Source organism: Helicoverpa zea, chromosome 31 (assembly GCF_022581195.2).
Source record: "Helicoverpa zea isolate HzStark_Cry1AcR chromosome 31, ilHelZeax1.1, whole genome shotgun sequence".
Classification (NCBI taxonomy): Eukaryota; Metazoa; Arthropoda; class Insecta; order Lepidoptera; family Noctuidae; genus Helicoverpa; species Helicoverpa zea.
In genome coordinates, this window is record NC_061482.1 from 16416017 (window position 1) to 16441836 (window position 25820).

General features: G+C 38.9%; 2 protein-coding genes and 1 long non-coding RNA gene across 6 annotated transcripts; all 3 read left to right on the forward strand.

The window, feature by feature from the left end:
* The first annotated feature begins 1339 nt into the window (after positions 1-1339).
* Positions 1340-4005, forward strand: LOC124645249. Its single transcript, XR_006986193.1, has 2 exons — positions 1340-1493; positions 1926-4005. It is a non-coding gene; the product is annotated as an uncharacterized LOC124645249 (long non-coding RNA).
* A 2565-nt stretch (positions 4006-6570) lies between these two features.
* Positions 6571-8051, forward strand: LOC124645454. 4 transcript variants are annotated; one of them, XM_047185260.1, is made up of 5 exons: positions 6571-6833; positions 6922-7016; positions 7127-7222; positions 7445-7511; positions 7587-8051. In XM_047185260.1, exons 1-5 carry the CDS (start codon positions 6604-6606, stop codon positions 7603-7605), a joined length of 507 nt encoding a protein of 168 aa, XP_047041216.1. In that variant the 5' UTR covers positions 6571-6603; the 3' UTR covers positions 7606-8051. The 4 variants fall into 4 exon arrangements, 2 of the variants coding, with proteins under 2 accessions (XP_047041216.1, XP_047041217.1); XM_047185261.1 differs by having other exon boundaries at positions 6922-6997; XR_006986232.1 differs by lacking the exon at positions 7445-7511.
* An 11494-nt stretch (positions 8052-19545) lies between these two features.
* On the forward strand, positions 19546-25731 carry LOC124645363. Its single transcript, XM_047185167.1, has one exon. The coding sequence runs from the start codon at positions 19546-19548 to the stop codon at positions 25729-25731; it is 6186 nt and encodes a 2061-aa protein (XP_047041123.1).
* Positions 25732-25820: the final 89 nt, after the last annotated feature.

Here is a 25820-nt window from a genome sequence, read left to right on the forward strand (position 1 = left end):
GTTGACGTATACAAATCGGCCGTTTTGACTACCCCCACTTTGGAATGGAATAAATATTTAAAAACTGATTTGAATGCATGCAAAAGTGCATTAAATATCGCTAAGTATTCTTAAAAAAATAATAAACGGTAATAACCTATTGGATTATCTATACTTATTTCAAACGACACAACTTAAAAGGCAGCCCTATTTATTCCGGTACGTGCAGTAGTTCCCACGAGGTATGGATAAAACCGCGTGAAAACGGTTAGTAAACAAAAATCTATATAAATAAAAATGAATTGTTGTTCGTTAGTCTGATTAAAACTCGAGAGAACGGCTGGGCCGATTGAGCTGATTTTGGTTTTAAAATGTTTGTCGTAGTCCAGGGTAGGTCTAAACGGTGAGCAAATAAGGAAAAGGCGGTACGAAGTTCGCCGGGTCAGCTAGTTTGAAATAAATACATCCAAGCTAAATGCCAGTGACGTATGGGTTGTGTGGCGGACGGTACCAAAAGGCCGAGTATCTGGTTTTAATGAACACAGCAGATTTAATTGTGATTAAACACTGTAGAATCTGTAAACTTAAATATGACATCTTTACTGTGTGTTATTGTGGTCTGTTATTATCTGTGGTCGCCCTCTCTTGTCAATGCTCGCCTCTTTGCTTGTGTATTTCTTGTGGAACGAAATGAAATCCGGTTATATCCTATGAAAGCATTCTCCTGCGCCCTTCCATTTGGTTATTATGGTCCTGCGCTCCTGGCGACGGAGGTTGAGTGCAACGGAGTTTGTTTATTTATTTCATTGAGGATCTCTAACAAAAGATGTAAACATAACATGACATGGGCATGCCAAAACAATAGGAATACTGTAGGTGTACTCCTTCATTTATAGGAGACCACAGCATGCACAATAATACTAGCTAAACTAAACTAATAACTTACAAATGAAATTTTACAGGAGTTTGGATCATCAGCTGAGAGAAGTGGAGGCTGTTCTAATGAGGTCGTCTCTTCGGCTGGGGGCTGTACGGTGACAGATCAGCCTTGGCACCGACGCGACGCCTCGCCCACCTGAACTCCAGGAGTATGAACTAAAAAAAGGAATGGCTTCAGGTGTTTGTGTGTTTATAATGACTTAAAAACTTGTGTTGTATGCGTCTAAATTACCTTTTCCCAAGAAATCTTCAAGAGGTATTAGGTCTTACACATTCTGATCTTTGTAGAGCTATGCCTGAAAAGTCTTTCAGTGCATCTAGATACTTCATAACCTTTAAGTATGGATGATTTTTCAAGTTTTTTTTTACAATGTTGTTAAATACATAAATATAAAGTTTCAGAAGTTCCTGGAAGCAGTACTCAGAACGGCGTAGCAGGGCGGGCCAAGTGGCCTTGACGAAAAGTTCTGGGCAGAAGCTGTGAACACGGCAGTGTATGTGAAGAACGTGCCATGAGGGCAGCCTTTGTAGGTGATTTGTTGATCTACACCTGAAGAAAATGGAGCAATAAAAAGGTAAATGTCAGCCATTTACGAATATTTAATATGCATTGTGGAGCAAGTTAACATGCGCAAGTCACAAGTGACAAGAACACACGGGTGGGTATTTTGTGTGATAACAGTAAGGGCTATCACTTAATAGATCCATCTAACCCTGAGCGTTTCATGAGTGCAAAGCATGTCACTTTCTTAGAAGATTGTATATGGATGAAAAAAATAGGTCACATGATGATACTTTACCAGAGTAAACATTTCATGTGTTAGAAAAACCTGTAAACAGTGGTTGTATTTCTGGTTTTTCTGCCCCAAAAAAAGAACAAACAGTGTCTGTATCAAAAAGTTAGGTTACTCTTCAATCTGAAGACAGTGAGAGACATAGGAAAAATATTTGTTACTAACAAAGTGATAATGAAGCAGATAATCCGTTCCATGAAACTTACATTCCAGAGGATTCATCGGGGGACTCCAAGAACTCTGGAAGAAAAGGGTGCAGAGGCAGTGCAGATGGCAGTCATACTGGGAACAGAGTAAATCATAGATGATGAGCCTCAGACTGTGGGGGAAGCTCTGCAAGGCGATGAAAGACCAAAATGGTAGGAAGCAATGGAAAATGCATATTCTTCATTTATTTCTAACAAATGCTCGACACTCATAGACCAAAGGCCTGAAACCCGTTAAATGCAAGTGGGTATTCAATAAAAAACGTGGTCTGAAAAGAGGTGTTAGAATATATGGCAAGATTTGTGGCCAAAGGATATATACAAAGATATGGTATTGACGATCATGTCACTTTTGCACCCCTAATAAGGCACTCTACTATACGCTTATAAAACATGTCGAGGAGACCTGGACTATAAAGTCTTAAATCACCAACCCGCATTGAGCAAGCGTGGTGATTAATGCTCAATCTTTCTGCGTATGAGAGGAGGCCTGTGGCCAGCAGTGGTGTGATAAGAAAGCTGTAACTGACTGTACGCTTGCTACTAGCATTAGCAGCAAAATATAAATTAGAAATTAATTACTTGGATGTGAAGACTGCATTGAATGGTCACCTGAATGAAACTGTGCTGATGGAACAGTCGAAAGGTTATAAAGTATCTGGTGAGGAACATGAAGTGTATAAGCTCAACAAAGCTTTTTAAGTCCTGACATGATAAACATAATGGAGTTCAAGTGAATAAGTTAAATTTTAAAAGGATGTCTTCTGAATCATGTGGATACTATAAAGGAAATGGGGAGGATATGATTATAATTACCCTATAAGCAGACGATATAATGATTTTTGTGTCAGAAGCTTCAACAGATAAGAAATCAGTGACCAACCGAACAACTCATGAAGAAGTTCCAGATACAGGAGTTAGGATATGCCCATCAACTTCTTGGCATGAAAATTGCAAGTAGAGATGGTACAATTTGTTTGGATCAAACTGAAAAAAACTTCTACAAAGATTTCCTATGACCACGTGCAAACCAGAATGAACACCTATGGAAACGGCTTCTAAACTGCTAAAATAAATTAAGGATGCGAAATACGATTACCGTTTAATAGGATGTTGTATTATCTTGCAGTATCTTCTGGGCCTGACATGGCCCATGCAGTCAGCGTTCTCAGCCAGCTCAACGAAGTGATACTAAGAGACTCACTGGAAAGCCACAAAAAGAGTATTGATGTATTTTAAAGGTACGTCTCGTTATTGCCCAACATTCAAGCTAGTTGACCTTTAGATCAATGCCTACACAGACATTGGGGTGGAAACTAGATAACCAGGCTTTCGTAATGTATGTTATTTGGGTGCGTCTACACTCGCGCACGCAGGTGGGTATTTTGCTTTGGTAAATGCGCAAGTCGCTAGACAAGCACATTTTCAAAATGCATGTAACCTTAACCTGCACATGTTCCTCGACATGCGCAAGCTACTTGCACCGTGTAGATGCACCCTTATTATTTTGTTATATAGTTCAGTTATATCTTGGGAGAGTCGAAAGCAGAGAACTGGGGCGCTTTCCACTACCGAGGCTGAATACATGGTGCTATCTGATGCTTGTAAAAAGCTATGTTTTTACGTCATTTTCTGTCTGAATGTCTGGGTATTGAGAGTAAAGTAAACATTCAAAATAATAACCAAATTGCTTAAAAACTTTGTTCGAAATCTGTTTAGAATGAACATATGAAGCAGATAGTTATAAGACATCACTTTAGAGATACCTACCATGTCCCACCTCATCGCATGTCCACTGTGCCCTGAAACTTGCTCGCGGCAGGCCCTAATGAGCGCATCCGGCCGTGCTCTCGCTGTGGCGGCATATTGGGCTGACAAAGTGTAGTCTCACAATAAGACATGTCATCGACACGAAAGAAGAAGAGAGATCTATAGTTAACAAAGGGTTTGTTAATATAATTTGACCACCAACGCTATGGTTGCTAATATACTTACAAAATCGTTGTCTAAAGATAAACATGATGAAGTTTGTTTCATCTCTGCTAAAAATATTGTTGTTATCTTGAATAAAAACATTGTGAAGTTTTTGTACTAATTTTTTTATTTTATTATTTAATGGAGGATTTTATTTCTGTAAAGCAAACACAACCCTGCTCCAAATGAAATTAATTTAGATGACTCGTCAGCATTGATTGGTGCCTGTGTCAGAGCATTTACAAATTTCACATCTACAGCTAAATACGTCGAAGACTCGTACATGAGGTTAGAGCAATCTGTAACGAGTGATTCATGTTTCATACGCATTGACACAAGCCACTTTGTCAAAATTTTGTTTATCTTGTTTTAAACATACCGACACCAGGATATTTTTTTTTTTATATAAAATGTTTATTAGAATTAAATGATTGCGATAGCTATGTCAAGGCAAAATAAATTTTGTCAGACTTAATAACCGCTTAAAAGAACTCAGCCAGTTCCGCGCAAAGGACTCCGAAATAACTATTCAAGACAATGAAAATATAATGCAAAAACTGACGACTCCAGTAACTCTATATTTCAACATAAAATAAAAACAGATCAAACTGAAATGAAGAACGATGCAATATTTAAAGGCGATAGGTGTCACCGCTGGTTTTATAATAAAATCGAATCCGAAAACTTAATTATTAGTCATAACGAAGATATAGGAAACCATGACAATTTATATTTTTTTCCTGGATTCTTAGTACTACTCTCGCGTTTGATGGGACAGTTTCCACTGTGGTCAAATGTAATGAGAAATTTGTATAATTCTGATGTTATTAAATCAACGTCCTCAAACGTAGAATCTTACTTTAAAAATATAAAAAAAACTTTTGTTTCCAATTTCCACTAAGATTACGTGTAGACGAATTTATTTCAAAGCATTTACAATATCTCACGGGCGAGCTAAAAATTGCTAATAGTAATTTATATATACCCCATGACAAAACAACCATGAAATCGGTAAGGAAATGTTCACGTACAAAAGATTTAAATAAATTGACACCTGCGGAATTTACAAATGATTCGGTGTTTTCTGATACACCAAGTAATATAGAGAACGAGAGAGGAAAAGGTGCATCGAAGAACAAAAAACCAACTCCATCCTTAAAATCTGTTATGTTACTTGTCAAATCGGTAGACTCGGTAGACGGTAGACGTTAGACTAAGCATTGATAATAAGTTCATAATTATTAAAAACACTTGTGCCTTAGATTCGGTTGCACAAATATTAGCCGTAGCATACATCGATGAGCTCAATCCCATTATACGTCACAATATACAGAGTAATGATAAATTTAATTTGCTAGCTGGTTAAAGCTATGTGTTTAAAAAAAGTGCTGATGCATATAAGATCAGAACAAAAATTGCACAAACTTATTTTAAATCGGACCAAAAAGAAAGTGCTGTTGAGATTGATTGCCAGTGCAATGTTTCATTCATTTTAGATCGAATTTTGGTTGATTTCACGTTTCATAGTGCAGTTGAAACACAATCATGTACTAATTTAGTTTGCCCGACGAATAAGGTCAGTAGAAAAGTCTCAGTTTTACGAGTAGCGAACACACCCATTACTTGTATGCAAGAAGCCGCAAGCTCATTAATCGACAATGTTGATATGACAGCATGCCGTCGTTCCCGATGCAAAGGGATGAAAGCATTCAAAATAATACCGCGGGACATTATTATTATTGAGCCATCGGAGGACATATTTAAATTGACTGATACTCCGGGTAAAATCATTCTTAATGGGTTTCAATATTATTTAAATGCAGTGATTGAATTTGTTCCACCCGCATTTGGCGAAATGGGCCGCTATAAGGCTCATTGTAGACGGGACAATATATGGCAGTGCAACAATGACTTAAATAGCAGAGTCACAAACAGTGCACAAAAAGTCATTGCGCATGGCCTAATCTATATTAATAATTTCGTCAAAGGGTACGGTAGACTCGATCGAAACCTTATATGAATAACAAAACATAAAAAAATATTAATTTTGAGTCGACAACATATATCCGCAAAATTCGGATTATGGAGAATTTCGTTAAATTTCAATTGCACTGACAAGCAAACCACAGTCGCCATCTTGGGTAGTTAATAAACGTTGCTTAGATACGCATCGCCAACGTTTAGTGAATCTTATCAAAAAATACTTTTCGTCAGTCGTTGACGTTTCGCGAAAATATTGTTTTTGACACTTTTTTATGATATACTTTTTGTTATGTGTTTTTTCTTTAAACCTAATGGTACGTTCACACGCGCGCGTTCAAATCGACATTCAACGGGCACAGTCACGTTCACGAGCGTGTAAACGGTACGCCCGAGCCCGTGAACGCGCCCGTGCCCGTGAACGCCGCGAATCGGTCGAGTGTCGGTTTTTTGGCAAAGTTTAAAGGATGAATGTGCGGGCGCCCGGCGACTGTTTACACGCGCGCGGGCAGTCAGTCTCTCCTGCGCTTTCGTGACGATTAAACGTTCTAAGAAAGTCGCTACGATCGAAGATAACAACATGGCGGAATGGTTAACGTCGTTCATCATTTTGATTATTTTTCCAATAAAAATAAGTTAAGCCAAAGGCTATGACAGCAACAACACCGAGATCCTCGCTGCTCGCCATTCTTGCACTGACTGACACGACGGCGCGCGTGTGAACAGCTTGAATGTCCGCCTGCCCGCGACGGGCTGCACGCCGCGCAGCCCGCCAGGCAGCCCGCCGGGTTGCGCGGCGCGCGTGTGAACGTAGCATAAGATTGGCCGATTGCGATAAAAACCATAGAAAGAAGAATAATAACCATAACCTCAAAGTCGAAGTTTTGTTCAAATGTCATTTAGTTGTTCAAATGTCATTGTCATTTACTTTGTTTGGATTACACACATCATGCCGAAAATCGTAAGTATTTCATAAAATGTTTCGTTGGTCGTGTCTCTGTCTTCGTTTAGTCTTTTGTTTGATGATACCTATATCATTTTGTTAACAGCCGAATCTCCGTGCATTTGGTAAACATTGTCACAATTGTGGAAAGTGGATGGAGCGAAGGGCTCTTCGTAAAGATGGTGTGTAGTATTTTAGTAGGTATGTAGGCAGGTTGTGTTTTTAAGTGAATTTTGTTTTGTTTTCTTCTTAAAGTGTGGATTGTGAGCCTTCTGCATTTAAAAATAAAATAAGTACTTATTTACTTCCAGTGACATGCAATTTTTGTAATGGCAAAATATTTGCAAGAGATGGCAAACAAAAGCAAATGTGCAGTCGATGTGTGGAATGCGACAACATTATACTCGGTAAGCGGCTCAATATTTTTTCTCTATAATTCGACAAATAATAATAAATGACCACACGCATAGCCTGTGTTGAGGTGTCATGAACACACACAGAAACAGACACGATTTTTTCACCGTTTTTCTCGATAATGAAATGAACCCCTTCATGCGCAAGTTCTACTTGAACTTGGCTGGCTCTTATTATACAATAGACATTATTAATTGTATAATATATTTTTGCAGATAATTTCAATTATTGCGAGTGCTGTGGCTGTAAAATGAAAAATAATACTTATTACCAGATAGAGATGTGAGGATATACCTACATACATTCACAATAGTTATTATTATTTGAATATTTATCTAATATATTTTCTCCTTTAAGGTCGATAACGAAGAGTTGAATGTTAGAACTTATGAAAATATTATTTACAACTCATTTCGAGAAGCTGCTCAAGCAAGAGGGCTCCTTTTTGACGATCAAGAATGGGAAAGATGTTTGAATGAAGCAATTGATTTTAAACTTCCTCGGCAATTATTTCGAGTTCGAAGATTCGATGATGTAAAAATTCAAATTATCAATACCACTGAACAAGGCTTCAAAGGTGATAAATATTTATCGAAAAATGTTATATATAGAGAAATTTTGTGAAAATCAACCTCTGATGTATAATAGAGAATATTTTTTTATAAGTACCTTTGCCAAATTCTCGGATAAGTACTCATTGTAAAATTACAATTTACATACTTCCTAATATTATTCTTGATTTAGCCAATTTGGATAAAGAACCACAATTTCATATTTTATTTTTAAAATTAGTAAGTACTTATCTACCTGTCAAAGTAAAGAAAAAGACTGAGTGCTTAAAACAAAGAGGTTTACACAGAGTAAACCTTAAAAATTATATGTTTTGTTAATTTGTGTTAGTTTATTTTGAATGTTAATTTGAAATAAAAATAATTTGTGTAAAAACTTTTGCAGTTTTTATTTATTATATTTATTAAACATAACGAACGAAGCTATACGAATCTATGCCTTGCTTATTCCTTTAATATTCCTTGAGACCCGATGACTACAGAAATTTCTACCTACATTTTGCAACTAGACGTGTATTATGAGTCAAATTTCACCCGAGCGAAGCCGGGTTTTTCACTAGTATATTTAAAAATTAACGGATCAACACGCATTTTGAGTCTGCGTTCTGTACCTCTGATTTCGATTACTTATAACTAATTAAATAATAGTTATTGGTTATACAAGAGTGCAAAGTTGCTTTTTAACCGCGGGCTCAATTTTGATAACCGAGTAAGCGAAGGATTCTAAAATTAAAACACGAGCGTAGCGAGTGTTTCAATAATTAGAATCCTGAGTGATAGCGAGAGAATCAAAAGAGCACAAGGTGAAAAATCTTTGCACTCGAGTGCAACACGTAACTTTTCATCCCACCTCATTGAGGAAATTTCTAAACTCAAAAAAAGAAAATGGCACGCATTTCACACATGGCAAATTAAAAAGATGTACCTATTAAAATTTATTTATGCAAAAACTCAGTTTAGAAATGAAATGAGGTTTAAAATCGACCTCAAAACTAAATGCAAAAAAACAAAATGGCGCGCACATATTATGAGTATCAAATTAAGAAGAAGTACCTATTAAAGTTCATTTATTTGGAAACTCAGTTTAAAAATGAAACGAGGTTAAAAATGCCATAATTATAATACATTCCATATTCTGTGAATATTGCAAGCGTCTACCTGTTGTAGTTATCGATATCGAGCACAAATCAGCAAAAAAGTCACGTTTGTTGTATGGGAGCCCCCCAAAAAATATTTATTTTATTCTAGTTTGCAGTATTTATTGTTATAGCGGCATCATAAATACATCATCTGTGAAAATTTAAACCCTCTAACTATGAATATTCATGAGATACAGCCTGGTGACAGACGGACGGACGGACGGAGGAGCGAAAAGATGTTTATTTTGTCTTTAATCTAAGGTGCCTCAGTGCCCACAAGTTGTTTTTTTCTTCACAATGTTAATGTTTCATAATTTTAAGTAAGTTTCTATTTTTTGGTGAAAAATGTTATATCTTTTAAGTTCTCTAAGTTTTAATTTACCTTTTTAGTTATAATGGCATCAAAATATTTGATAGATAGATTATAGAAATACTGAATGATGAAACCTTGAAGTTTTATTTACACTGCTATTGCGTTACTCAATGATGCTTCTGTAATTCGGGAAACATTTAACAGGTAATATTTATAAGTACACCTAATCAAAAATGATATTCAAAGATGGCGGCTTGCTTTAGTTCACTTTTCGGCCGCATTTATATCAGCTGTCGGATTATAATAGATAGCGCCTACGTCAAAAGTACTCATTTGTATTAACTGACAGCTTGCTAATTTAATTTGGCAAGGCGCAAAAACTCATTTTTTTAATTTCTTTTTATCCAGGGAATCGTTGTGGGCCAAAATTTAATTCTGGAGGGTAGCAATTAGGTAGCAACTCTGGGTGAAAAAAAAACCCAATACTTTTGCGCTGTTTCTTCACACTGGGAAAAGTGACAGCCATCCTGATATCAGAATGGCTGTCACCTTTGGATGCTGAATATCTTCAAAACCACGAGGGTAGCAATTGGTAGCAACTAATGGTAGCTGGGAGCAATTAGGTAGCAACTCTCTATATGTATTTCGAGAGGATTGGAGAGTTGTGACTGCGGTCCTGACGCTAACAAAATCCATGCACCCCTTCCGATCCTTTGCAGACGGCATCATCCTTTCTTTCTCAGGCTAGTTATCGTGCAGACCCTTAAGAGTCAAGAACATCGCTCACCACGCCCTCTCCCCTTAACTACATTTCACTCTCCCAACACATCACTTCCTATACAAACAAACTAGGTATTGTGCCCCTTCCTAAAACCCACTCTTCTTGGCTATGATCGAAGGGTACGTCAGTATATCATTAAAAGTTTCTCCCTCCACCCCTTTCTTAGGGTCCGTTCGGATAGACCGGGTCGGAGAGCATCGGCGCGCATTTTTCTTTTCACATAGGCCGGAGCCGATCGGCTGCGCGAGCAAAGAGCATGCAAACGGAGCCAAACGTCAAGAATAAATACACGATCGGAGCCGGTCGGCTCTTCTTAGGGTCCGTTCAGATAGACCGGGTCGGAGAGCATCAGCGCGCATTTTTCTTTTTACACAGACCGGAGCCGATCGGCTGCGGGGAGCATTAAAGAGCATGCAAAAGGAGGGAGCCAAACGTCAAGAAAAAATACACGATCGGAGCCGGTCGGCTCCTCTTATTATTTCACACCGAGCGCATTCGAGCATGCTCAATGACAAAAGCAGTGCGCATACAAAAATAAACCTTACTTCAAATACCAAGTACTCAATTTTCAACGTGTTAAGAATTTGCTCTGCTCTCCGAGCCGGTCTGTCTGATCGGACCCTTATTATTATTTCACACCGAGCGCATTCGAGCATTCTCAATGACAAAAGCAGTGCGCATGCAAAAATAAACCTTACTTCAAATACTAAGTACTCAATTTTCAACGTGTTAAGAATTTGCTCTGCTCTCCGACCCGGTTTATCTGAACGGACCCCTAGGGGTCGTATGTATAGCCCGCTCTCTTAATAGTTGTTCTTAAAACCTTTATTCAAAAAACAAGACAAAGAATTGGTTGAGTTCTATAGACCTATTTCACTTATACCATTTTTTTCTAAAATAATTTAAAAATATATTTACAAAGAATTAAATACATACTTAGAAAAAAATAAGATACTCTGTGACGAACAAAAGGGTTTTAGAGCTAAGAAAACTATAAACATGGCTATATATGATTTTTTATATAAAATAATGTTAAATATAGATAAAAGAAATCCAGTATGTGCATTTTTTTGCGATATGACACAAGCCTTTGACTATGTCCAACATAATACACTACTAAGTAAACTAGAATGTTATGGAATAAGAGGAAATATACATAATCTCATAAAATCTTATTTACAAAATAGAAAACAAGTTACAGCAATAAGTAGAATTAATAGTGAAACCAAATTTGAGGAAATATCTGTATCAGAAGAGCGACAGGTTGTATATGGCGTTCCACAGGGAAGTGTTCTGGGCCCTCTCTTATTTACAATCTACATAAATGATTTCCCCAAGTGTATAGAACATGTAATGACGCTATTCGCTAATGATAGTACTATAACTATACCATGCAATAAAAAAGATGAGTTAATCAAGACATATATAATACCTTAAATAATAGCATAGAATGGTTAGAAAATAATAATTTAAAAATTAATTTAAATAAAACCGTAATCATTTATTTTGGTCAACGAATAATTACTCGGTTCTCTGCCTGCATAAACTCCGTCTAGACTACTCGACTACCCTCCTCCTTATTTATAAAGAAGCAATGTATTAAGATTGTGTTAATATAGAAAATAATAATGACATTAAATATAAAAACAATAAAATTGAATCAGTTGCCTCGACAAAATTCTTAGGCTTAATAATAGACCAAAATCTCAACTGGAAATCTCACTTAGAAAACCTAGCTAAAAAACTAAGCAATTGTGCATTTGCCTTATATAGCCTAACACAAACAGTGAGTGCAGAAACATTACTAATAGCCTACTATGGAATAGCTGAATCTATCCTTAGGTATGGCTTGATATTCTGGGGCAATTCCACGGATTGGGAGACCATTTTTAGATCTCAAAAAAGATGCCTGAGGTCGATGTTCAAATTGAAGGTAACTGATAGCTGTAAGCCGTATTTCGAACAGTATAAGATCCTTACATTGCCATCTCTATACATTCTCGAAGTTGTCATGTTCGTCAAATGCAATCCTCATTTATTTCCGCGTCTCGAGGATGTGTAGCAAACTCTGTCTTCATCCGTGTAAAACTGCACTTATGCGCAGAAGTATATTTTGTATGGCACCTATCGTGTATAACAAATTCCCTAAGATCTGGAGAGAACTCAATACCGAAGCTCTGAAACGAGGGCTCAAATTATTTTTAGTACAAAGAGCATACTATAATATTAAAGAGTTTCTCGATGAAAAAATATTAGATTTTAAGTAGAAAATGTTTATAGTATTAGTGTTTTAATGTTTTAGTTTATAATTCTTTAGAAGGACATCGCGAATTTAGTAATTAGCATTGCCATTCAACGTGGCAATGCAGCCAGTCTTCTGGGCACGTTTCCAGAGGACAGTGATGCGGAGGAATACTTCGACGCCTGATCGGTGCTCTTTTATATTAAGTTTTATGTTTATATATATTTTGAATATAGTATTTTATTTTTAGTTTTATACAAAGATAAGTAGTTTAAGTTTGTATAAAGTGTGTATAGTGTGTACATTGTATAAAATATAATTCGTTTATAAATTAATTTATAAAAAAAATTATATAAATTTGCCATGGCATGCAAATATTTGCATGCCATGGCAAATGGCAAACATGTTTTTAAGCACATATTTAATTGTACCATCTTACATACATGCACCTGCGTGTGTATGTATGTATACACATGTTTATGGCAAATAAACTAACAGCCCTTCTGCGGAAAATGATGACGATCAGACTATCCAATCTATTTATTACCCTTTCACTTCCTCTGTACTTTGTACTATTTTCCTTTTTAATCAAAGGCCTTATACGACTGATTTAAATTAAAAAAAAGACCATTAAAAACTGTTCGGGGTCTTTCACGCGTCTTTTATACAAAAACTGTTCGTGATCAAAAAAGGCGTGCAAGGTTGGAACTAGTAACGTTCCTCGTCAGCCGAACAATCGCATTTTGGTGCGCTACTTTCTTCTTAATTTTCCGTTATGGCATCTCCACTAGTCATTCTGTCCTCCATGGTTACATCGTATTTTAATTTCGCCGCGCCTGTGCTACGCGCATGTGCAAAGCGCAGTTATGCGCGGCGCGGAATATTGATCGACCTACATAGCTGAGGCAAACCGCAGCGATTGCGAACCCCGGCAGTTGTCGCGGACTCACAGAAGCGTACGGTGCTGTTCTCAATTTTTTTTATTTGTGTGGCCCTAAAAACCTCTTTCATTATCTGACATTGCTTTGCTGAGTCCTCCGTTTTTTTTAATAAATTATCAAAAAGTGATGATCACATTTCCTGTTACGGGAAGGAGTTTACAGTTCAGGTATGTACATAATATACAAGGTGTTGATTTGCATTTGTGCCATAGCTCAGGAGGAGGACATACAATACGTAAATAATCGATTGGAATTACAGTAGATGGGAAATAACTAATATGCACTGCTTTTTTTGTCATGTAATGTCGTGGTATTTCCGAAGTAATCCAATTTTATGAATGAAATTTATGAGTGATCGTTGCGTATGCTTTGTGTTTGCGTTTGTGTGAGGGTGCAGCACGGTTTTAACGCCAGTAACATACGCGCCAAGTTTAAATAAGGCTAGATGACATTTACGGAATTCCGAAAAAAAATTAAAGAAAAAAAATTACGTACCAATTTTTTTATTGATTTGGGTCGAGAATCATTAGCATAATTACCTCCTTGAATATGGCACGGATGCAAATCAACAGCTTGTATTTAAGACTTGCTTTTACCCGCAACTTCGTTTGCGATATTAGGTAGTTTATGAGTGGTTTTGGTAGCATATATTGCTTGTACAGGTACTACCTACCTCTGGTGTGCTATACTTCTGTTAGCTGTACTGGTAAAATACACACATCAAAAGTGTTTATGGATCAAGCACGTTTTTAAGGATTTCTAGAGATTGGGATGTGGCTTTGTAAGATATCTAATTTATACAGATCCTTTTTGGTTAGGCGCTCCACCCACTGCACCGCGCCCCGTCGCTTAGGGTGCGTATACACGGTGCATGTAGCTGATGCGCAAGTGACAAGTGACAAGAGCACGCGGGTGGGTATTTTGCTTTGGTACTTGTGCAAATCGCTGGACCAACACGTTTTAAAAATGCAAGTAAACCGTGCATGTGCTTCAACATGCGCAAGCTACTTGCACCGTGTAGATGCACCCTTAGCGCGGGATGGCAGATTCTACCGTTGCAAATTCTCGTGCATTTCCGCGTCGGCAGTGTATTGTGCTAGGCGAGATTTCTATATAAATTGAACTTGGATACATTGGTAAAATCTGTCATCCTGCGCTACGCGACGGGTAGCGACGCAGTAAGCAGAGCGCCTAATTTAATCATTTAAAACAGGAGCAGTTAAATGTAAAATTCAGATGTGAATATTTGTCCTATAAAACAACGCATTGAAGATATGATTAATGCTACTGTTTCCCTTATTCTGATTTTTAAATCAACGTTATTATGGAGCGGGGCCGTCATTCAAGAAAAGAAGAAATGATCAGAGCCGTGATCTGGACTCTGCATTACTACAAGCCGATCTTGATAGATTGGCGGACTGGTGTAGTACAAATAAAATGAATTTAAATGTCTCCAAATGTCATCGTATGCATTTTACCCGTAAAAGAAATACACAAATTAATAATTACACATTAGATCAGCAAACGTTACAACACGTAGAGTACATTCGGGATTTGGGAATTGTATTCGATAAAGAACTAAAATTTGACAGACACGTAACAAAGATAATATCAAAGGCATTCAAAGTGCTCGGTTTTGTCCTGCGTAATAGCAAAAACTTTTTCAAGGCCTCTACTAGAATTAAATTGTACAATACTTTAGTCCGCCCTTTACTTGAATACAATAGTAGCATATGGAATCCTCACTATGAAGTCTACACTAAACGCCTAGAAAGCGTACAAAGACGTTTTCTATATCATCTTTGTTACAAAGACCGCCTGGCTAGAAAAGTCGCGAACTATAGCCTAAGACTACAGCACTATAAAATATCCGCCCTTGCAGACAGGAGAAAAGTTTTAGACCTCACATTCCTCCACAAACTGTTTCGTGGGGCTATCGACTGTCCTGAGCTTCTTGGTAAGCTGCAGATAAACACACCATCTCGTTTGCCGAGGAAGTGTAGCTATAAATCTTCTTAATGTGCCAGGATCTAAAACCAACCTTGGTCACTTCGCCGTTCTGCCAAGGCTCTGTAGAAACTACAATGAATTAGCAAAGAACCACAACCTAGATATTACCCGTAAGATGTCTGTATATAAAAAGGACCTACGGCTCATATTGTCAAAATATTAATATTAATTTTTCTAAATGTATCTATATTATTATGTTCGTTTGTATTTTATACTTTTCCTACTATGTGTTTTGTTTTATGTGTTTTTATTGTGTTTTTTGTTTTTATAATTTATAAATTAAGTACTAAGTATATTGATGTCAATTTTTTTTGTAGCATCTGGTTATCATTGAGTAAATGCTGTGGTTTCCTGTAATTGGGGGAACACAGTAATCAGTTCCTATGTACCTATTTGTGTTTAATGTAAGTGACCTGTGTATCCTCTGCTGGAAATCCAATAAATAAATAAATAAATAATATATTGATATAATGTTGACGACCTCGATGGCGCAATCGTCACCATGCCGGACTGCCGAACCTGAGGTCCCGGGTTCTATTCTCGGTTCGGTCGACATTTGTGTGATGAGTATGCTTGTTAGCCGTGGTCTGTGTGTTATAATATGTATTTATAAATATGTATATATGTAGCTATATGTAGTTTATCAGTTGTTTTAGCACCCATAATACAAGTTAATTAATAACTTACCATGGGGCTAACCGACCGTGTGTGAAAAGGTGTCCCGACATTATCCCGAACATTATAATATAATATATTGATTAATTAATTTATATATTTGTACAATTAATTTATATATTTGTACAATTAATTTATATATTTGTATAATTAATTTATATAATTATTAAAGGACAAACAGCAAAAAAGTTGTACAAAGATATATTCACTAGACACTTTTGATGTGTGTATTCTAAATCCTTTTTGAAGTGAAAACTTCTTTAGCGGCGTTGTCCACTTTTTGTGATAGGGAAAAAAATATAAACTCGCTATTACGAAACCGAGAGATTTCAAAGAACATAAGACGTTCGTAGGTAAGAGAATAGACGAACGACATTTCGTTGTGTCCGTGTGTATATAAGCTATTTCAATCTGCATTACTTGTACGGAGTGCATGGAACAAAGCGAGCCTGTCGTCTCTTATGGGACGGAGGGACGGTGAGCTATCAGAATCTCATCGCCCAAATACCCACGCTTAATTTAAATTTTGCCGGGCCTGTGTCACACACCAGTTGCAGTGCGCAGGTCGTAGCGCACAGGGCGCGGGGTGCAGCCGGGATATGCGCGGCGCGGAATATCGATTGACCTGATTGTTTAAGGCCGCTCCGAGTGCGGTGCAGACCCTGGCAGTTGCCGCGGAGTCTCAGAAGCGCACGGTGCTGCGCTATACATTGTTTTTTAGTTGTGTGTCCCTTGCATTCCCTGACAAAGTGATGATAACAATTCCTGCAAAGTGAAGGATCTTTAGGATTATATCTTCTGGGTATGTAATTTATTTAAGACTTGCTTTTGCCCCTTTTTTTTCGATTTCAATTATTTCAATTCGCTAGCGATATTGAGGTAGTTTATGAGCTTATATTTGCTTATGTACTACTTACCTCAGGTGTGCTGCTGCTGCCGGAGATTCTACGCGGGAGTCATGCGGTCCATGGCCCTTTACGAGTCCCTGGTATGGGCACATGCACTCCGTAAACTTGCCTCATAGTTATATGGCTAATCCGGTGGTAACCGCACTATCTCCCGCGAAGCAGCTGACCCACCATCGAACTGAAGGCGAGGGTCCTCTCGCGCCTGAACGACTGGTCCGAGGAAGCAGGCAACGTCGGGGGAAACCCTGTTGCTGTGACGACCTGTCGCTAAGCGGACGGTCTTCCACCGCGATCTCATGGTGGCACGCCACAATATTGGTGATAAGTCCCCTCTTTGAGGAATGGCTCTGGAGGAGTCATGGCGCCTTCAACTACCGCGTGACGCAGGTCCTCACCTACCGCGTGAGGCAGGTCATCGGACACGGCTGTTTCGGGAGGTACATGCACTCAACCTCGAGGAGGATATTAGCCCGGCCCTCGTTGACCTGGTAGAGCGACTGACAATTCGAACCTGTCTTCCCAGACTCTGCGGTTTAGGTGGAAGACACTACGGGCGCCGGGAGTCGAGAGAAAACTCCCGGCCATCGTAGGCGTGGGTCTGTGGGCGTCTGGGCGATGAGTTTCGGGTGACTCATCGTTCTTACGTGACCTATGAGACAATAGGCCCGTTGTTCACGGCACGCTTTGTTCTACGAGCTCCTCAAGAAGAGTCAACAAACCCCGGAGGGCGTCCTGCGCGATGCAACTGCGTGTGGCACAGACGCGGCAAAATTGAAATTTAAATGTGGTCTAAAGCTTTGGTTTCCTAGGAAAGCGGTGCCGTCATATAGCGGCCGTAATACAGCGGTGAATGACGTCACTAGAACGTTGTCTATGTAAAAGAAATGGGGCGGTTTCCTAGAAAGCGGTAACGTACACCGTAACTTCAAAAAGCGGTGCCGCCATTTGCATGACGGCCGTCTTGACGGTGTCAGATGGTTTGGTGAACGTTTTATTGAAAGCGGTGAAGCTTTTTTAATCCGTATTTGTGTTTTTTTTTCGGAACAACGTAAAAAATGAGTTGACCAACTCTTGGAGCAGCGAAGACGACGAAATTTTAATAGATTTCGTTCGTAACCACGAAGCAATAAATAATATAAAAAGTAAAGATTATAGAAAAAAAAACAACTAAAACAAAATTGGTGTCGTGAAATTTGAGAAATATTAAATAAAACAGGTTAGTAAGTATAATACAACTAAAAAAAAGTTTATGACGTGTGTTAAAACGGCCGTGGAACTTTCCACATGTCACCACCGTAAAGACACAGTTTAAATATATGTAGAAAGACGACCGTCTTTTTGCGTCCGTAATATTACGGCCGCTATATGACGGCACTGATTTCCTAGGAAACTCAAGCTTTAGGCGTAGGTCTGTGGGATTGTTCGAATGAGTTATCGCGACCCTGGTACTTAAAGGGCTTAAGAAGGAACTTGATGGGTTTTAATCAGTATGACTCTAACACTCCCACACTCTGCACCTACAGCGAAAGGGGTCATTTGATAATTTCCAAGTTTTTGGAATGAAACTGACAGAACTGTGGTATTCTTTTTCTAGGTACGCGAATTTGATATAAAGTTACGTTTTAATAGGAATTTTATGAATATAGATTCTCGATAACATTTCTCTAGCTAGTCGAAGATCTCCTTTTCAGTAACAAAATTTAAAAAAAAGTCGCTTCGCTCGCGCTTTTGCGATTGCAAACTAACATAAAACAAGGTTCTGCTCAGGCATAGTCACGTTCGCTTCGCTCGTGCAGTCTGTTACTACTTCATTTGTGTTTTGTCCCCAAGCTTCGTGAAACTCGCGCCGGCTTCGCTCGCGCATTTTGAAGATATTGATCTTTGTTTTTCTTATTTTTTTATTTATTGCTCGCGCATTTTTTTCTCAACAAACCATCTGATTTCTGCTGCATTCTTCCCAAACTTAAGAAATAAAACGCGCTCGCGACTTTCTTTAATATCGCGTGCACACTAAAAAGATTTAGTCGGCCGATAGTTGATTTTTGTTCATAAATCAGAATGAATATGAAAGAAAGTACCCACGTAACAAAGATTACTTATTTATTCGATATCAGACTGACTAAAAACTTTGATGCAATTCACGATTTTCTAAAAAAAAAATTAGTTCCTACCAAGGGCCAACTAAACAGTTTGAAGTGTGCGCGCAGGCTGCTAATTGTTGCGCACTATATAATTGTTGTACATGAAAGTATACTGTACGGTTACATGTCCGTACATTTGTATTATTTTGTTATTTCTACTTATTTCGCTAATTCGGCACCTTACGTTAATTGAGGTCGATTAGCGGCGAGTGCGAAAGAGTGCACCGGCCGATACTGACGTCGCGTGTGATCCACTTTACTTTACTAAAACTTGTAACTTTGATAAGAATAAACAGTGAACTTAAACTATAACTTCTTCTGATTGCACTCCAATACTCTACCTAACTACTACTCTACTGTCTGTGCGACGTAACACATCGTACATTTTGGTCCTTCGACAATAACACTTAGTGCTTCTGGTGACTTATACTGCGATAGCGAATCGGTGGCTTGGCCTCCCACAAGCGGGTCTCACCAAGTCGATTGAGAAGTCGAATTTCGTAGTGGCGGTCTCGGAGCGCGCTGAGTATCCAGGAACCAGCACCTAACTGAGGTATTGAATCTACTACAACTTACTATCATAACTTAACTAAGAAAATGGGGTTAACGGCTCAAGAAGCTACTTTTGAGAGCATCAAGGCACTCTGTTCTAACTACAAAAAGGACAGCGCCAGCAGAAAGACGGAAAGCTACTTACAGCAACGTCTTGCTAAACTAGAACAACTGTGGGAAGAATTTGAACATAGACACATAACAAAGCTAGAAGTACTTGAAGACAAGTCGAATATTAACTACTTCACTAACAAGGTTTATGAAAAAACTAAACAGCTGTACGAATCGACTAAAAGTCATATGAAAGAATTACTATTTACTCAACAAAAGCAGAAGGAGTCCTTAGACGTCAATTTAATTGAGATTCTCCAAGATAAAGCTGATGAGAAGACTAAAGAACTTATGGCTCAACAAGAAGCTAGATTCAAAGCGTTGAAAAGAGCTATGACGAAGATTGACCTTGAATTTATTACCGAAAAGTGGGAATTGGAAGATTGCGTATCAACTTTGAAAACTAAATGGGATTGTATTGAGAAGATACACTGGGAACTGGAAGGTGCGCTGAAAGATCAAAGCTTTAAAGACGAATACATGCAGAAGTTTGAGGATATTGAAAACAGGTACGACAGTATTAGAAAAGCACTAAATAGTAAGATCTGGTCGAATGCTCATTACCAACGATCCGCGCCGAAAATTGAAATTCCTGAGTTCTCTGGTAACTATATTCAGTGGATTTCTTTCAAAGATATTTTTCTCGAAACTATTCACAACAATCCAACCATCCCTAAGTCGCAAAAAATGCAACATCTAAAAACTAAATTAAAGGGTGAAGCGGAACGCCTAGTACAGCATCTGTCAATAAACTCTGATAACTATGATTCATGCTGGGAGATGCTGATACATCGGTATGATAATCGCCGTCTTCAGTTTACCTCATTCATGAACGCCATGCAGCAATTACCCACGATTCAGCAACCGAATGCATATAACCTGAAAAGGATGCACGGCAACATCAATGAAAGCTTGAACGGCCTCGCCAACATGGGAGCCCAAGTGTCCACTTGGGGACCGATTATTGTGCACTATATGTCACAGAAATTGGACACCGTTACTTTTAACGAATACGTAAAAGAAATGAAGAATAACCGAGAAATTCCTGACCTACAAGAGTTTTTGTCATTTCTGGAATCAAAATTTCTAGCTTACGAGACTGTTAAAAGCTGCCAAAAGGACTCATTTATCCCTCAAAAGCAATATTTCAATAAACCTTATAACAAGAGTCTCAATGGCCCTAACAACAACTACAAGCCTTACAACAACAAATTCAACTTCATGAAAAAATCAACCTTATTAGAAGGCAATAAGGAGATTTCAAAAACATTTCATGCGTCATATGGACAGTGCCCATTTTGCAGCGGTGATCACGTGCTGATGCGGTGCGATAAATTTCTTGACCTAGATTGCGCGAGTAGAAACAAAACAGTGGCAAAACTCAACGTCTGCAAAAATTGCCTATACAGTCACGGCTACGGAAAGTGCAACTCACCGAAAACATGTAAAGACTGCAATGCAAAGCATCATACATTATTACATATGAATAAATATAACACTGAAACTTCTAGACAATTTACAGGGAATGATATCCAGCCTCGACCTTCCACATCAACTCAACAAGCTCATCACTTATCGACGAATGACATTGAAGTTCTTTTAACTACTGTTCAGGTCAAAATAAAAGCTGTTGACGGGACTTACGTCACGATGCGCGCGCTTCTGGATCAGGGAGCGCAAGTGAACTTAATGACTGAAAACGCTGCCCAACTGTTACGACTGCCGAGAACAAAACTAAACGCCACTGTCTCTGGAATAGGGTCAGCTGCTGGAAATTGCAGGGGACTGGTCAATTTGGACTGTCAATCCATTCACTCCGATTTCAAGTTTGAAGCTCAGGCTCTAGTTCTACAGAAAATTACAAACAAACTTCCTAACAACACCTTTAATAAAACTAACTGGACTCACCTCCAAAACTTAAAGCTGGCTGACCCGGACTTTAATAGGTCAAGCTCCGTCGACCTGCTGCTGGGGGCAGAGGTTTATTCCGAAGTAATCCTAGACGGTGTGCTGAAAGGGAATCAAGGCTCTCCAACAGCACAACATACTCACTTAGGCTGGATATTGTGTGGAAAACTCGAAACATTTCACTGCCACGTAGCTCTGATAGATACCACTGATCTGTCAAGATACTGGGACAGTGAAGATATAACCGTAAGCTCTGCAGATATTAGCCCAGAGGATAAGTGTGAAATCTTCTATCAAGAGACTACTAGAAGAGCTCCCGATGGGAAATACGTCGTCAAAATGCCTATGATGCAAAATTACGAACAACAGCTAGGAAACTCAAAACCTACCGCAATTTCTCAGTTTTTACAATTAGAGAAACGGTTGAATAAAAATGAAAACTTATCACGCAGCTACAAAAACTTTATGAACGAATATTTGCAATTACAACATATGAGACTAACGGCGAGTCGAGTTACGTCAGAAAACAATAACAATGAAAATTTCTTCCCGCATCATCCCGTACTCAATGAGAACTCTAGCACCACGAAATTGAGAGTTGTGTTTAATGGTGCTCAGGTGACTTCAAGTGGAAAAAGTTTAAACAGTCTGATGGAAAAAGGACCTAACCTACAAAAGGACATTCAAGACTTAATACTTAAATGGCGAACGTATCAATATGTCTTCACGGCAGACGTCGAGAAGATGTTCAGATGCATCTGGCTTCATGAAGAACAACAAAACCTTCAGAAGATCATATGGCGCACGTCAGCTGATCACATGTTACAAGAATATGCTCTATGTACTGTAACATATGGTACAAAATGCGCGCCGTGGCTAGCGATGCGAACGCTAAAACAACTTGCAATTGATGAGCGACACAATTATCCTGAGGCAGCAAATATTCTGGAAAATGAGCTGTACGCCGATGACCTCGTTAGCGGTCATAATTCGCTTAAAGCAGCAAAATACCTTCAAGCTGAACTTATAAAACTCCTAGAGGCAGGAGGAATGAATCTACGTAAGTGGACCAGTAACAACTCTGAATTATTGGAACATCTAAGTGAGGACAAAATTTTGAAAACTACTTTCAACTTTAAGCAGGAAGATTCCATGAAAACGTTGGGATTAGGCTGGAATCCGAACGCAGATACTTTCACTTTTAACTGGAAAATAGCTGAAAATAGCAAGAAACCGTTGACGAAACGAATTTTGCTTTCACAAATATCTCAACTCTACGATCCTATGGGGTTTCTTGCACCGATAACTATTTTATCAAAACTTATCTTTCAACGTGTATGGACAGAAAAACTAGACTGGGATGATACCTTGCCTGTTGACATACAGACTCAATGGATGAAGCTGAAAAATGAACTACCTGAGATAAAAAATATACAACTTAATAGATGGATCGGTAGTCATAATAACAAAATCGATTTATTTGGATTTTGTGACGCCAGCGAAAAAGCTTTCGCTTGCGTTGTATACGCTCGTACAATGACCGAGTGTGGACAACCGCGTGTCACATTGCTGACGGCAAAGACTAGGGTTGCACCACTCACACAAAAGTTGTCGCTACCTCGACTTGAGCTCTGCGGTGCGCTACTACTATCCAAACTTATAGACAAGGTGACTAAAGCACTTAAAGGCACAAGCGTAACGACATGGGCTTGGTCTGATTCTCAAGTAGTACTGGCATGGCTGCAAGGAGAACCATCTAAATATGAAAAGTACGTTGAAAATAGAGTATTGACTATTCGGAAGGTGATACCAGCTTCACATTGGTTATACATAGAATCTAAAAACAATCCCGCAGATTGCGCCACTAGGGGCCTATACCCAAGTAAGCTACTCAACTTTTCTTTATGGTTTACGGGGCCCGAAGTGCTGAAAACTTTCCAAGTTGAAACTAACATCGAGCAAACAGTGAAATGCTTTACAACAAAAATTGAGGAAAAACAAGTAGCGACAGCCCTTAAACAATCGAACGACATAATAAATGAATTATTACAGAAACATAGTTCTTTAACTGTAGTACAACGAACTATCGCTTGGATTCTACGATTCTGCAAAAACGCACGGATTAGCAAACAAACAACGAAGAAAAATGACACCGAATCACATATGTTGTCACCGTGTTACTTGAAACCGAATGAATTATTTATCGCTATGAATTTAATAACGCAGAAGGTCCAGAGATATGACTTTGAAACGGAATACGAATTGTTATCAAAAAATCAATTATTACCTAACAAGAGCCCACTTTGCAAACTGAACCCATACCTAGACGAGGATGGCGTTATGCGGGTTGGCGGTCGATTGAATAAAACTAATTTACCTGCGGGCGTAAAGAACCCTGCAATACTTTCGAAGACGGGCAGACTAACACTACTGATTATCTCGCAAGCTCATGCCGCCACACTTCACGGAGGCGCTCGACTCACCCTCGCTTATATCCGCCAACGATTTTGGATAATAGGTGGTAACAGAGTCGTCAAAACTGAGATTCGCAAGTGTATTCGCTGTCACCGGTTCCGGTCCATCGAAAACCACCAACTCATGGCGGATCTTCCACCACAGCGGGTCAAACCGTCACGGCCATTTACACACTGCGGGATCGACTTCACAGGTCACGTGGATGTTAAACTAAACAAAGGGAGAGGAGTGAAAACCTCCAAGGGCTATATTGCTATTTTTGTGTGCATGGCGACAAAAGCCGTTCACATCGAGCTTGTGTCAGATTTAAGTACAGAGGCTTTTATGATGGCCTTTCAGAGAATGTGTTCAAGACGCGGGACACCACAAGTAATGTACTCTGACTGCGGCACTAACTTCAAAGGAGCTTCCCGAATGCTGAATAGAGAGTTTGAATATTTTCTAAAGGAACTTTCTCCTGAGTTATTTAGTGAAGTGAGTAAAATGAAGGTGGAGTGGCAGTTCAACGCACCCGCCTGGCCGACCGCCGGGGGTCTATGGGAAGCAGCGGTGCGGTCGATGAAGCATCATCTTCGCCGTGTTCTAGGTGAGCAGAAACTCACCTTCGAAGAGTTTACTACCCTGCTAGCTAAAATAGAGGCTTGCATGAACTCACGGCCATTATGTCCGCTCACTGAAGACCCCGACGAATTTTATCATTACCTAACACCTGGCCACTTTCTTACTGGCAGCCCTACGCTTACACTTCCGATATCAGACTATGAAGATGACCGGTATCTTAACATAAGAAAGAGATGGCAACTAACTGAACACATGTTCCAGAGTTTTTGGAGAACCTGGTCAAATGACTATCTAACTACACTGCAAACTCGTAGCAAATGGAGGAAAGCTACCCCGAACATAAAAAATGGAGATATCGTTTTAATAAGAGACAACAATATTCCCCCTGGGAAGTGGGCCATGGGTCGGGTGATTGAAGTTTATCCTGGAAGTGATGAACGTGTGCGAGTCACAGCTATTAAAACGCAAGCTGGCATAATCAAGCGACCAATTACGAAACTATCAGTACTACCGATTGAACGTGACAACAAGCAAATAGACGATTCAGCAAATCGAGGCGCGATTCAGGCCAACTATACAACAAAACCTAAAGCAAGGCAGTATCAAACTGGAAAGAGTAAAGGTTTCACCATGTTTACAACACTTCTTACACTATTTGTTCTGCTTATGAGTACAAACGGTTTGACCGTAGAAGACTCAGGAAATAACGTTCAAGTTGCCAACCTTGGAAGAAATCGTCCTTTATATTATGAAACGGTTGGAAAGGCACAGTTGATACATGATGAATGGAGACTTTTGATGTATTATAACCTCACAACTTACTGGAGCGGAGTTGAGAAGCTGCAAACCTACCTGCAAGGACTATCGGGACTATGCGATAGATTGGACCCACGGTACTGTAAACCCACACTTGGACAACTTTCGCATGAACTAGAGATCTTCAACTACTACAACAACATTCTGCTTGCTCCACACAAACAACTTGCTGGTCGAAACAAACGCGGTTTGATCGATGGAGTGGGTTATGTGGCGAACAACCTATTTGGTATTCTTGATCAGCGTTTTGCAGATCAATATCAAACCGATATTCACGCGGTAAAAAAGAACGAAGCCCACTTGTTGGAACTAATAAAAAACCAGACTTCTATTATAGAACTGGAAAAGAGTAGAAACTGACCTGAAGATACCATCTTTAAATATGTCTCTAAACCGCATTATTAGCTCACGACCGGCATATAAAATAGAAATTATGAAGGATGACTCTA